At 36.5% G+C, this 14,368-nt stretch overlaps 1 protein-coding gene across 1 annotated transcript in view; it reads left to right on the forward strand.

Moving 5' to 3' along the window:
• Positions 1-14,368, forward strand: part of LOC121317247 (ras-related protein ORAB-1-like) — a 25,346-nt gene continuing 10,978 nt past the window's right edge. The window contains exon 1 of the mRNA XM_041252961.1: positions 1-179. Coding sequence (XP_041108895.1) covers positions 157-179 — 23 coding nt within the window. The 5' untranslated portion in view covers positions 1-156. The remainder of the gene's footprint in view (positions 180-14,368) is intronic.

Here is a 14,368-nt window from a genome sequence, read left to right on the forward strand (position 1 = left end):
CTATTTCCTGGTTAGACAGCCATTTTGGGTTTGAGACAACTAGCCTTTAGGTTTTTGGGGGAGTAGTTACTTTTAATTTGACTGAACAGTTTCTATTTGAAGTTCTTTAAAGCCAAGGGGAACATCATTTCTTAAGAAGAGGGAGTCTAAAGTGACATGACAACAATGAATCCCGAATAGTAAGTATTTTTTCGTGGCGATGGCTGGATCTTGTGTGACAGTGATGTGTATTCGGTTGCTGTAAGAAGTTGATTGTTAAAGAAACAAAAGAGGGTATACGTTGACTGCTGTATTAAGGCGGTGTCACCGCCGCGAGGTTAGCACAGAAAATAGGCAATATTTTACATTTTCTGAACCTGCGGGATACCGGTATCATGAACTATGAAGAAAGGGTTTTCAGAAAGTATAGCTTTTTTTTTTTTTTTTTTTTTTTTTTATATTAAGACTGTGTGGATGATTACAGTACTACGATGACATGATATATGAAGTGTGAAAATGTAATTATAAATCATATAAATGTATTGTTATTCCTACCAAAGTAAAACCAGTGGTTAGAAATACGTTGAAATAAACTACTTCACGGGGCCTGTAGCGCCGTTGAACCAAGTATTGTATTTTATTTTCTTAGAACCTGTACATTTTTTTTCTTCTGTGTTCTTCAACGTTATACGGCTTACAGTTTTTTTTACTACATCGCCAGCATAATGGTTCCTAACAATAACATAGTAAGCCGGACAGGCTTAATCCGGCTTTGTCCGGCTTTTGACATTCAGCAAAGTGCAAATTCATATCTACTGTGTCCTGTATGTACCTTGTTATAATACCGTACTTTGTAAGGAAACCAGCAAAACTATATGTTTTGATTCAAACACAGGCTCCCTTGAGAAAGATATGTAGAACATATCGAAACGTTGGGCAGCTGGCTCTTTGAGCTAATATTATATATATACCGTTTTTTTGCTATATACTCTATTTAGAAAACTCGATTATATATATTATATATATATATATATATATATATATATATATATTATTATATATAAACATGTTATCTACATCTGTACATAACAGATTGTTGATTCAGACACTCAGTTGGCTAGGATGGGAAACATTCATAGTAGGATGGTGATGTTTGAAGAAATGTCAAAGTTCATGATTTTACTAGGTCACTATCATTTGCTGCAAAAGCAGTTATTTCACTTCGGTTGTAGGTTCATAAATAACTGATCTATTCGCCCTGGACAACACATGTAATCATATTTTTATTGTAGATATTATTCTGATCAAATTGTTTACAAAGCTTTTGCTTCTACTTCCAGTTATTGACACCTGTATATAGAGCAGAATTATTAGATTTTTTTACTATGCGAATTTAAAGATTCGTTTTACATCCTTTGGAAAGTGTCTTAGAATCTGCTGGATCCACCCATCCTTTTTAGAAGCTAGTCACATGTCGGTCACATGGGTCTTGCAAAATACATTGCACAGTCTTAAGCAATTCGCTCAAGGGTTTACATGCGTTTGTATTGCAGGTATTTTGACAGCAGTTTTATGACTGTCGTAAGTATTCTACAGTTGGAATAATTGTGCAATTAAATGGGCTATTGTATTGGTTAACTTAAATCCGCGAATTTGAAATGTTAAAATAAAGAACGTTGTGTCAATTTGTAATGTCCTTTAAAGGTTTAAACTGACTAGGAATTAAAATGAAATATTGAATGACATACTGTACTATAATCAAGTAAATTGTCTATCTGTTTACATCATTTCGTATCACTGCCTCATGTGATGCCATTTCAGATTAATAAAGTAATGAATCAGCAAGATTCTAAATGGATGAGGAATAACCAAACAGTGTAATTGTTTTACTTTCAATGATGGACCTAGACTGCTCCCACTCAGTACTTAATTCTGTCTTGTTAGTCCTTAAGGATTTGTAAAACTCCCAAAAGTTTAATAGTGCAGCTCAGCAGTACATATCCATGATGAAGGGAAACACATTGTTTTAGCCACTTTAAATAAAATTGTATTTAGATGTAGTTAGTAGTAATCAAAATAAAATTCAATATTTTCCTAAACCCAATGTAAACATTTGTTTTATAACAATTTTTTTAAAATTATTTTTGGTGGTGGTTTTTCAGAGGTTTAAAAAATGTGTACATTAATAAATCTGTTTTAATTGGGATACTAATTAGGATTTTCAGTGTTGCATTTAAGTTTGTAACACCCTGTAGCATTGTTTGAAAACTGGAAATGGGAGGGTTTTTTTTTTTTGTTTGTTTAAGTTGTGTTTACCAAGCCAAACAGCCATGTTGGCAGTATAAAGATGTCTTTGTTTTAGGATTAAGCAGTATGAAAGCTATCAAGAAAACATGCAGTACTTGCTGAGTTTGATTTAAAGACAAGAGGATTTAAAATTGCTGACCAAATAAGTGTGCAGGGTAACTTTTTACTGTCGTGAAAATTAAACTGAGGTACAGCAGTACTTGACTTGCATGTGCATTAGTAAGGAAAATGACTACAATGGCCAAAGCATCAGCCACCATGCATATTTACATCCTGTATCGGAGATTTTAATGATTTCTCATCGGGAAGATGTTAGGCTAAAGTTTAGTTGAAGACTTTCTTGGTCTTTAATCACTTTTTGTGGTTTTGTATACCCATGATTTCACTGTGGAAACTGATGTTGATGCGCTAGTCATAGTTCACATGTTTTAATACATGATGCACCATGAACTGGGGCAGACTCAGGATTAATTTAAAGAAATTAATGATTTTAAGATAGTTCAATGATTATCCCAGCTTTCATATCTATGACATAACACTGAGAAATTCATGATACAAGGGTATAAACTAGAATAAATGGTCATATCTCCAAGTTTCATTGTAAGGTTTGATTTGAGAGAGATGTAAAGATGGTCAACATTACAGCAGGTTCTATATTGGAGTTGTTCATGATTTCTGAACATCATGCAGTGTGAGGCATCATATAACAGTGTTTGAATGTGTTGGGGCCCAGCAGTCACATTTGTGAAGAGCTGTACAGATACACTTACAACATATAATTTAATTGGCAAATATATGATTATGCTGTAGACAGAATTATGAAAGCTCAAATAGGATTTCCCCCCTTTCTCTATTTACTGTTACATTTTTCAGGTGGGCATTTGCAAGTGTGAGATAAACTGACATACGAACAGACTTTTTGTTTGTGTAGTGCAGTAGCTGTAGCCTAACACTGAGTTAGGACCTGCTGGTTGTAAAGCAGCTGTTGTCAACAGTGGAGCTGGAAAGCCTGATCACTCTTGTCCTTTGTCAGAGTGAAATCTAATTCAAACACAGATGCCAGCATAGTTACTGTAGGCCTATTTAATGCTGGTCTTGGTAGTATTTTGGAATATAATTTCATTTTAAAACAGTGTAAAGCAAATGTTAGTTTAAACTTGTAAGCACCCTAATGTTTACCTGAATATTTGGTATAATAAAATAATAATTCATTTCCACATCGTACTTTAAACATCTATACTTACATCTACTTACTCTGTCTTTCAGCAAGGATTTATTAATATGTTACATTTGTAGATACTATATTTTGCCATACATCATATAAACGTTACATTGAAATCTGTTTAACCCTGCAGTCATTGTGATATATCTTATGAGGTGGTTACTATTTCAAGGGATGGGGGCTTCCATGTATTGTCATAAATTTGAAAGGGTGTTTTAAGGAGACCTCTTAATCTACCTCCGATAACCCCTTCTTGGTTGAGAGTGGGAGAAGTTACAGCCTTTGCCCAATACCAAGGTGTCAAAGACTGTGCTGGCAAGCAAGAAAGCTGTCTTTTCCTGTGCTTGCTATGGAATCAGTCACCCACCCACGTCCCAGGGAGTGACTTTGTAGGTTTGCAGCTTCTTTATTCCTGCTAATTACTCGGGTTAGGATTTGCTTTTATATGCAGTATAGTGAATCATGATATTCGATAGACTGCATGGCCTCTGGATGAATTCCTGTAACATCAGGTACAATTTAACGTTTGGTTTCACAGACTCCCGATTTTAGTATTAGCTGTTCTTCTGCAATGTGTTTCCATGAAAATGCTATGTAGACTTTAATCACATCTTGTATAATGGTTCTAGCTGCAACTATACATCGCACCGAGGGCAAAAATCATCTTTGTGTAGAACATTTCATCTGACTGACATTTAAGTGATACTGCCTGTCGATGATGGCTCTAACGTATGATAGTTGACCGCGCTGGGAATTATGCGTCCCGAGGCGAGGGCGCTAACGAAAGTCAAGGTCAACTATCGCATTGTAGAGCCATCATTGAGAGGGCACTGTAGCTATTAGAAAAATATTTTTACTTTTCTTTTAAAAAAAAAAAAAAAAAAAAAAAAAAAAAAAACACACCTTTTCAAACCTAGATTTACTTTGAACTTCTACTGATTACTCAGCGGAAAGGTAAATGACTAAAGACATTGTAAGATAACATACATGTAAAGAGAAAAACAATTAGTTTTTATTTAGTAAATCGATTTTTATTTTTTAAGTTGTTAGGGTTTTAAACCCCTATTTATAATCATTACATTTACTGAACAATTCGTGTATGATGGAGGTTGAACTACCAATACAATCTCTCATTAAATACCACTCTAAAATGCCTCCTAACTCACCATGTTTCTACCTTAAGCCAAAGCCTTTCTCTCCTAAGGAAAGTCTACACGCCCTCGAACTTTTTTCACATTTTGTTGTGTCAGTGCCTCAGAGTTTCATGCATTTAAATGAGGATTTTTTTCCACTTATCAACACACCATATTCTACACTTAAGGGGAAAAAGTTTTTATTGAAAAAAAATCTATATATGAAATACAAAACTAAAACATCATAATTGGATAAGTCTCCACCACCCTGAGTTAATACTTGGTGGAAGCACCTTTGGCAGCAATTACAGCTGCGAGTTTGTTGGGATAGGTCTCTACCAACTTTGCACACCTAGATTTGGCAATATTTGACCATTCTTCTTTACAAAACCTTTTTTTTCCTTGGGGAGCGTTGATGGACAGCAATCTTCAAGTCGTGCCACAAATTTTCGATTGGATTTAGGTCTGGGCTCTGACTGGGCCACTCAAGGACATTTACTTTTTTGTTCCTTAGCCACTCCATTGTAGCTCTGGCTGTGTGCTTTGGGCCATTGTCATGCTGAAAGGTGAGCTTCCATCCCAGTTTTGGCTTTCTTGCAGAGGGCAGCAGGTTTTCCTCAAGGACTTCTCTGTACTTTGCTGCATTCATTTTCCCTTCTGTCCTGACAAGTGCCCCAGTCCCTGCCGATGAGAAACATCCCCATAACATGATGCTGCCACCACCATGCTTCATAGTAGGGATGGTATTCTTTGGGTGATGCGCTGTGTTGGGTTTGAGCATAACGCTTTGCATTTAGGCCAAAAAGTTCCATTTTAGTTTCGTCAGACCACAAAACTTCTTGCCACATGGCTACAGAATCTCCTGAGTGTTCTTTTGCATAGTTCAAATGGGATTCAAGGTGGGTTTTGAGTAATGGCTTCCTTCTTGCCACCCTACCATACAGGCCAGATTTGTGGAGTGCTTGGGATATTGTTGTCACATGCACACTTTGACCAGTCTTGGCCATAAAAGCCTGTAGCTCTTGCCAAGTTGCCGTTATCCTCTTTGTAGCCTCTCTGATCAGTCTCCTCCTTGCTCGGTCACGCCTGATCTAGGCAGGGTCTTGGTGGTGCCATACACCTTCCACTTCTTAATAATCGTCTTGACAGTGCTCCACGGGATAGTCAAGGCCTTTTGATATTTTTTTTATACCCATCCCCTGATCTGTGCCTTTCAACAACTTTGTCCTGGAGTTCTTTTGAAAGCGCCTTGGTGCGCCTGTTTGAGTCTTTTCTTGAAATGCACTACCCAGCAGAGGGAACCTACAGGAACTGCTGAATTTATCCTGAAATCATGCGAATCACTACAATTTAACACAGGTGGAGGCTACTTGGTGTGTGATTTTGATGGTGATTGGTTACATCTGAGCTAATTTAGGGTTGCTATTACAAGGGGGTGGATTTTAGTTATTATTTTTAATTAATTTTCTACACATTTCTAGAATATTTTTTTCACTTGGAAGTTGTGGGGTAGGATGTGTAGATAAATGAATAATATATATATATATATATGAATATATATATATATATATATATATGAATATATATATATATATATATATATATATATATATATATATATATATATATATATATATATATATATATATATATACATACACACACACACACACACAGTGCCTTGCAAAAGTATTCAGACCCCTGACCAATTCTCTCATATTACCGAATTACAAATGGTACATTGAAATTTCGTTCTGTTTGATATTTTTTTTTTTTAAACACTGAAACTCTGAATCAATTATTGTAAGGTGACATTGGTTTTATGTTGGGAAATATTTTTAAGAAAAATAAAAAACTGAAATATCTTGCTTGCATAAGTATTCAACCCCTGTGCTGTGGAAGCTCCCAGTTTGCACCGATGAAAGAAATTGCCCTAACGAGGACACAATTACCTTACCATTGGCCTCCACCTGTGAAACCTTAATGATTGGTTCACATTTTCTGGATAAAAACCCCACTGTTGAAGGATCATTGGTAAGGCTGTGAATCTGAAGGAAAATGAAGACCAAAGAGCATTCTACAGAAGTTAGAGATAAAGTAATACAAATGCAAGTGTTTGGATATCCCAGTGAGCACAGTTGGATCAATAATCAGGAAGTGGAAGCTGCATCACACCACCCAGGCACTGCCAAGAAAAGGCCGTCCCTCAAAACTCAGCGCTCAAACAAGAAGGAGACTTGTGAGAGAAGACACAGAGAGGCCAACAATCACTTTGAAGGAGCTACAGAGTTCAGTGGCTGGGAGTGGAGTAATGGTGCACCTGTCAACCATATCAACAGCTCTGCATAACACTGGCCTGTATGGGAGGGTGGCAAGAAACAAGTCGTTACTCAAAAAAGTACCATCTGAAAGCGCATCTGGAGTTTACCAGAAAGCATGAGAGTGACCCAGCTGCGATGTGGGAAAAGGTTTTGTGGTCAGATGAGACCAACATAGAGCTTTTTGGCCAAAACTCAAAGCGCTGTGTGTGGTGCAAATCTAACACTGCCCATGCCTCAAGACACACCATCCCTACAGTGAAGTATGGTGGTGGCAGCATCATGCTGTGGGGATGCTTCTCATCAGCAGGGACTGGGCATCTTGTTACAATTGAAGGAAGAATGGATGGAGCAAAATACAGGAAAATACTGCTAGAGAATCTGCTTTAGTCTGCTAAAAAACTGAAGCTTAGGAGGAAATTCACCTTTCAGCAGGACAATGATCCCAAGCATAAGGCCAAAGCAACATTGGAATGGCTCAAGAACAAAAAGGTGAATGTTCTACAGTGGCCAAGTCAAAGTCCTGATCTCAATTCCATTGAGAATCTGTGGCACTATTTGAAAATTGCGGTCCACAAGCGTCGTCCAACCAACCTGAACAACCTGGAGCAAATCTGCCAAGAAGAATGGGCCAAAATCACTCCGACACTGTGTGCAAAGCTGGTACATACTTACCCCAAAAGACTTAAAGCTGTTATTGCAGCGAAAGGTGGCTTGACCAAATATTAATGTATGGGGGTTGAATACTTATGCAAGCAAGATATTTCAGTTTTTTATTTTTCTTAAAAATATTTCCCAACATAAAACCAATGTCACCTTACAATAATTGATTTTGAGTGTGTTATAAAACAAAATATCTAACAGAATGAAATTTCAATGTACGATTTGTAATTCAGTAATATGAGAGAATTGGTCAGGGGTCTGAGTAGTTTTGCAAGGCACTGTGTGTGTGTGTGTGTGTGTGTGTGTGTGTGTGTGTGTGTGTGTGTATATATATATATATATATATATATATATATATATATATATAATATATATATATATATATATATATATAATATATAAATATAAATATAAAACAGTATTACTGGACTATCCACATCTCGCCTTTTTGTTGAAAGATGCTGTGTCTGTGCTCCAGTTGAGCAGACAGTGTGATTGGCTCTCGGCAGTTGCAGGTACAAAATTGGTTGTGTTCGTTGATGCAAAGTATTGATTGGCTGGTTTTGTTGGATAATAAAATTACTTTAGACCAATTGGGCCTTAGTTTAGTATTTACTGTCCAATAGATGTGAACTACACTTAAATACAGCAAATCAAAAGGAAAAAGCCACCCCGTGCGTAGATTGATTTAAAATTTGATTCACACTTGGTGCTCAGATGTACCAGCAGGCATCTGCTGTCTATTAGAGCCTGCTAGAACTGGAAGCTGATTGGCTGATAGTACTGAATCATTTTCTAATTAGAAGCAATTCACTGACATCTGACATATGGTAGTGTAATTATTTGACAGTTGTCTGTTCTGCCTAAATGTTTTTCTGCAACCAGTGATTTAAACCAATCTCCTTTGCATTGGACGCTCATTGGGTTACTTCCTCCATAAGAGTGACTAGGCCAGAGCAAATTCTCTGTGCTTGTGTTTCAAACCTGTACTGTCAGTCCCAGTTCAAATCATATGAATATCAGTCTGCTGTCAATGGAAATGATCAGGGTCTATATCAAATCACTTTCTCAGTGGCAGATGGGCTTTATTGTCAAGTTAGACACAGATTACAATATTCATGCAGGGCTTGAAATGAACTTTTCCATGCACTAGCCACCATGGCTAGTGGATGGAAAAATCCACCAGCCAACATTGTTCCGGGGGGGCAATGACGACAAAAGAAAATGCAAAAATAAGCAACATTTATGGTCAGTCTCAACAGGGTCTGAAACAATCTGAGTGAAGATATAGCTGCTGCTTCTTATAACAGAAAGTACTGGATGTATTATCCTATATTGAAAAGAAAAATCTTGTAGAGTCAGCACTTGGACATCCGTTGGTCTTGTATTAAGAATAAAATAAATCTTTTTTTTTTTTAAATTATATATATTAATGTACTTACCCGTCACACACGATTTCCGACTCCACCAGTTTTGTGATACAAAGCCCATCTCTTCAATGTTAATTTGTTTGAATATCTGCTGCAGCCCACTTTTTTTTTCTTTCTCTCTGCATGCCAGATCAGTCTGACGCAGTTGCTGTTATTTAATAGATACAGACGATAAATCTACCCGCTGCCAAACCATGCCTCAGTCTTGAGCTGTCCTTACAAAGGTAACTTGAAATTCTCCTGTCAGGACACTGCACTGTCATTGGCTGTCATGTTATTGTTAATAAAACAATTAATAATCCTCTCCCTTCACCGAACCTTAAGGTCAGTATTCTATACTGCAGTCGTTACACATGTAAAGTAGTTCATGTTTGGCAGTGAATAAGTGGTTTTGTTATTTAGTGACCGGAGGTGCTGACTTCCTCAGTTGTCCTGACAGGAACATTTCGTGGTACCATTGTAAGCACTGCCAGTCTTGACTGCTCATGAATATGCATGACAGTTTCATTATCTTTATATTTTTTCTTTGTCTTTAATTCTATATTTGTATTTTACTGTAGTTTTTTATATTTTACTGTTTGCGTTTTTTTTTTTTTTTTTGGTAAACTCCTACACTCCTGTGCAGTTACACAGCGCTTCCACCAGTTTCGCTTGATGAAAATGCAGCCAAACCAAGCACAAAACACAAGCTATGGTAGTGTAACAGTTAATCATTAAACAGTTTTAGATACTGTGGTGTATTTATTTTAAACATGTGATCTTCAGTTGTTTTTGTGCATTTTCATTTGCAAGTGAAGTGTGACATTAGGACCTTATCGAGCACTATATTCAGCAATTTTAAATACTGACTTTGGATACTATTTTATCTGGAAACTGCGTCATTTTTGTTTTACCTTTTACTTTGTTTGCAGTTCTGTGCATGGGTAACATTTTGATTTCATTTTGCTGTTGGGTTGTTAACAGGGAATTTTACATACTGCTACAATACTTATCAGATATAAAAGTATATACCGTATTACAATCCACGTGTCGTCTTTTGGCAAGTGATATTTTCAGAATCGTATTCTGAATTAAAACACTACTTCTATTGAAAATATAGTACTGTACCAACAAAACCAATACAGTACATCTAAATGGAAGCCTATTTATTTTAAAACAATCTTTTCAGATACGTATTTTTGATATTGTGTCTTTGTTTTCTGAAAAATTGACAAGTGTTTTGAACGGGCTGAAGTGAAATAATCAGATCTGCATCACACGCGTTTAACCATCACTGAGGTCAAAATTTTATAGGGTCTGATATGTGAGTGCTGACAGTCGCTGTATTAAAATTAAAACACCAGTTACACTTTCAGTGAGGTTAAAATACTTGCAAGTTGAGCACTGTGCAAGATCAAATTGATTCCAGTAAATAGTAAATTCACCAAAATTCATTGTAAATACCAAATCAGAATTTACTTTATTGAACATGGTTGCATTATAGTTTACTAGCAATCATTTGAATCTTTTTCAGAGTTTGTAGCACACAAATTATTTCTATTAATAACAGAAAATATTGGACTTGCTATGTTATATTTAAAAATGAATAAATAATAATAAGATTGTGTTGGACCTGGGGCACTTCGTAATATACAGTGTGTATTGATAAACTTCACCGCTTACACTTTCAGTTGATTGCATCTGTTCAGCAGTTGATACTCATGCGTTCTCCTTTTTCATCTGATCTTTATAATCAGCGCTATTGACTGCTTATACGCAGGGATAAACAGAGCAGCTTCGACAAACAACCATCCATTTTGGCTTTGTAATAACCATAGCAACAACGTCAAGTTCAGTTGATTTGAACTTTCAGTGATTGCAGTTTGAGCAGACGACAGGACAGTGATGATCACAAGTGGCCTTGCTCTTCAACGACAGTCGAGCCACGTTAAGTGTACAAAAACGTACCCGCCACTGTGGAGTTTGTATGAAATTTACCCGTCACAGACCAACTTAACCCACGTTTGGCGGGTGTTAATTTCGAACCCTGTTCATGTAGAAACAATTATTAAATGCAGTATTTGCTGCAGTAAGACACAGACCACCAATTTCCAACATACACACAAGTCAGTACTCTGTGCAACACATGAACTCATACAGGAGCCTTTTAACTGATACAACAATTCATTTGGTGTTTTGGGGGATTTCCAAGCCACCCAGATCTGGTCTAGTCTACTAAATAAGCAGCACCTTTTTTATTATATCCTTCATTGAACATGGGATTATTTTAAAATAACACACAGGCTGTTATTAGCCACTGCATAGTACAAGTTAGGAGCATCATTTTACAAACCAAACAGCACAATGTAGTTTTTATATTTTGAACAGTAGGTACCCTGAATAGACGCTTGGATGTGAATGACTGGACGCCTAATGAGTTAAGAAGATTATGATATTCCTTTTGCAGTTAAATAGTTAACCTGTTTATTTTCTCTACCATGGAACAAATTAAAAAAAGTTAAACTGAGAAATACTATGTACTGTGAAATGTGTATTTTTTGAAGACATCGTTTATACATTGAGTTCCTTTACATGATATAGCCTAACAAAGATTATCCAGAAGCTATTCAAGAGTTCCTGCAAAACAGGTTTGGGGTAATGGCAAAACTATTTGTATTTAGCTACTGAAGTTGAAAGGAAGGATAAAACTTTAAAATATTGTTTAAGGGTAACATGTATGCAAAGTCAGGTGTTCTTAAACGCTGTGATGGTGAGCCTCCCTTGGGTAAGAAAAAAAACAAATATATAAAAGATACAGCACTTGTGCACACATAATACACTGACCATTATTAAAGTTTCCCTGCAGTAAAAGCATAGCAAAGTGTAATAAAGCACAGTGTTCACAGATAAGTAAATTGTTAGGTGGAGTGGGACTAAGATGTCGATGAGAATTCCAAAATCAAGAATCAGTTGCTTATTCACAAGATGGGTGTGCAATTTTTTAAAGAGAACTTTGTTGTCCAAGGGACAGAATGCTAGAAAAATCTACTTGCCCCCTCCCCATCGCACAAAACACACAAAAAAGTAGAATTTAGCTTGTAGGATTTGAGTTTTATTTAATGGTGAACCCAATCAAACAATTAGTGATTAACAGGGGTGGATCTAGCCTTGTAGCTTGACAGGTTCACAGAATTCTTCAAGATACCCAAAAGGTTCCCTGTGACCCCCACCTCACCTCAACAAATGAATAACATACTTTAACCCTTAGCGGTCCATTTATTCAGCGCTTGTCAGGCCAATTTATTTTCACATGCGTGGTTTATTTTAACAGGTGTAAAAGGCCCCGCATAGCAAAAGGACGTGTATCTCCATCCAAGGCGCAGCCCTTATTCGCTATATTTTTCCATACCTCTTTGTAGACGTACACACTGATAAGTCCTCTCCTGATCACACGTTTTATTACCAAACTCCTCAATAATGCGATCCAAGTCATTACTTTATTACTATAACATTTCAAAAAGCTCTACAAATGTCATATTCTTTTGAGCGCTGGATGCGGAAGCAGCTATCTCCTTTTTTTTTTTCAGCTTCATTCAGCTCCTGCCGGTCTCACTCGGCCATTGAAAGGTTTTCTCTTTGCTTTTTCCGGAAAATAAACGACTAGAGACCTGTGCTTTACGTCTTTTTGATGATGTCGGAGAGGGTCCGACATCGGACTGGAAAGGGTTAACGAAATGCCTCAGTGCAGTTTGGAACACATTTGCTGGTAAATTTAAGTAACATACTAAGAGTGTAATTATAATAAGAAATACCTGGGAGTTATTCAAATATAAAACTAACTTCTGCCTGAACCCCAGATTTTTAAGGACCTCTCGGGGTTCTCTACATTTTGTACTATTTTTCTGGCAAAATGTACACACTGTTTACAGTAGGCTCCATCAAATTCTGTAAATACATGTTTTTTCTTATTTGTATTATATACTTTTTTTTACATGTACATCATTTTGCAGCTGTTTTTCGGCATCTAACTGCTTGTCCCATGATGGCTAACTAGAACACTGCTGCAGCAGGGTGATCCTGGTTTCATACCCTGATGGGAGAGCAACATTCTTTCCCTGCACTACTCTCACTGAAAAATAAATACATACACATTGTCATGAGATTTACACTCTTTTTTATTTTAATATTGTATAGATAACACTATGTAACACAATTTTTGTTCCTGGGTAGTAAGTGTTATTTCCTAATTGCTTATGCCTCAAAAGTGTAGAAAATGGCTATTATTCCCCACAAACTTTGCTTTTGTGACCAGGACAGGTAAATTTCAAAATATCACTATTTCCAGTGGGAAAATGTGTGTCTCTTCGTTCACATAGTCAGAAAAAAACAACATATGAATCCAAATTAACATGTATTTATACTAAAGTAATACAAAGATGACTACAAAAGATTTAGAAGTGAGTAATTTTTCGAGATTTACAATTATACTGTATATTTTCTGTATATTTTCACATTTCATATCTTTGACGTAGGCCTACGTTGTATTATTGTTGCTGTAACATGTGAATGTATTATGCTTTTGTAACTTCAAATACGCATATTAATCTTTAATAAAACTAAACAGTTACATTTAGGAAAAACAGAAAAAGACTTATGTATTACTGTTTTGGTTCCCCAGACGCGCCAATGTGTAGTTCCTGTTATATTCAAGCATTACAGGATCACTTTTACAACAAAGGAATACAAGGTTACATCCTGGCATGAATGCATGTGTATGTGTGGCTGTTTCTGAGGGTGTGCTTGTTCCAAGTAGTTTTTGGGAATGTACTAGTCTGTGTAGTGAGTTTATAGCACTTATGTTTGTGCCTCTCGGCATGAAATTGTACACAACAGGGTTAAAATGTGGCTGTTTGTTGTCTGAATAGTTCTATACTGTAGACTGTACGTTGCAGCGGCAGAGAGCTGCATCTTTAACCCTTTAAGGACCAAGCATTTAAGTGGGATGCTCCCTATTTAATTTATGTATTATTTTTTTAACTATTTTATTATGTATTCTGCTAGGAGATGCATGTATATAAAAAAACGGTTATTCTGTGACAGGGTTCGACATTAACCATGGCCTGGTGGCCCAGGTACGGTAGTTTTTAAACGGTATCATTTATACAGTATAGTGCACATGGCTTCCGTTTCATGAACGCAGGAAAGTAGTGACAAAAAGTTGAAAGAATTTACAAACCCATTTTTAAAAACTTACCGATTTCCCCCCCCCCCCCCCCCCCCCCCCAAAATAACAGAGTAATTGAACTCGTCATATTTTTTGTACAATCAGCATCTGAG

The sequence above is a fragment of the Polyodon spathula genome, chromosome 6 (genome assembly GCF_017654505.1).
Source record: "Polyodon spathula isolate WHYD16114869_AA chromosome 6, ASM1765450v1, whole genome shotgun sequence".
Lineage (NCBI taxonomy): Eukaryota > Metazoa > Chordata > Actinopteri > Acipenseriformes > Polyodontidae > Polyodon > Polyodon spathula.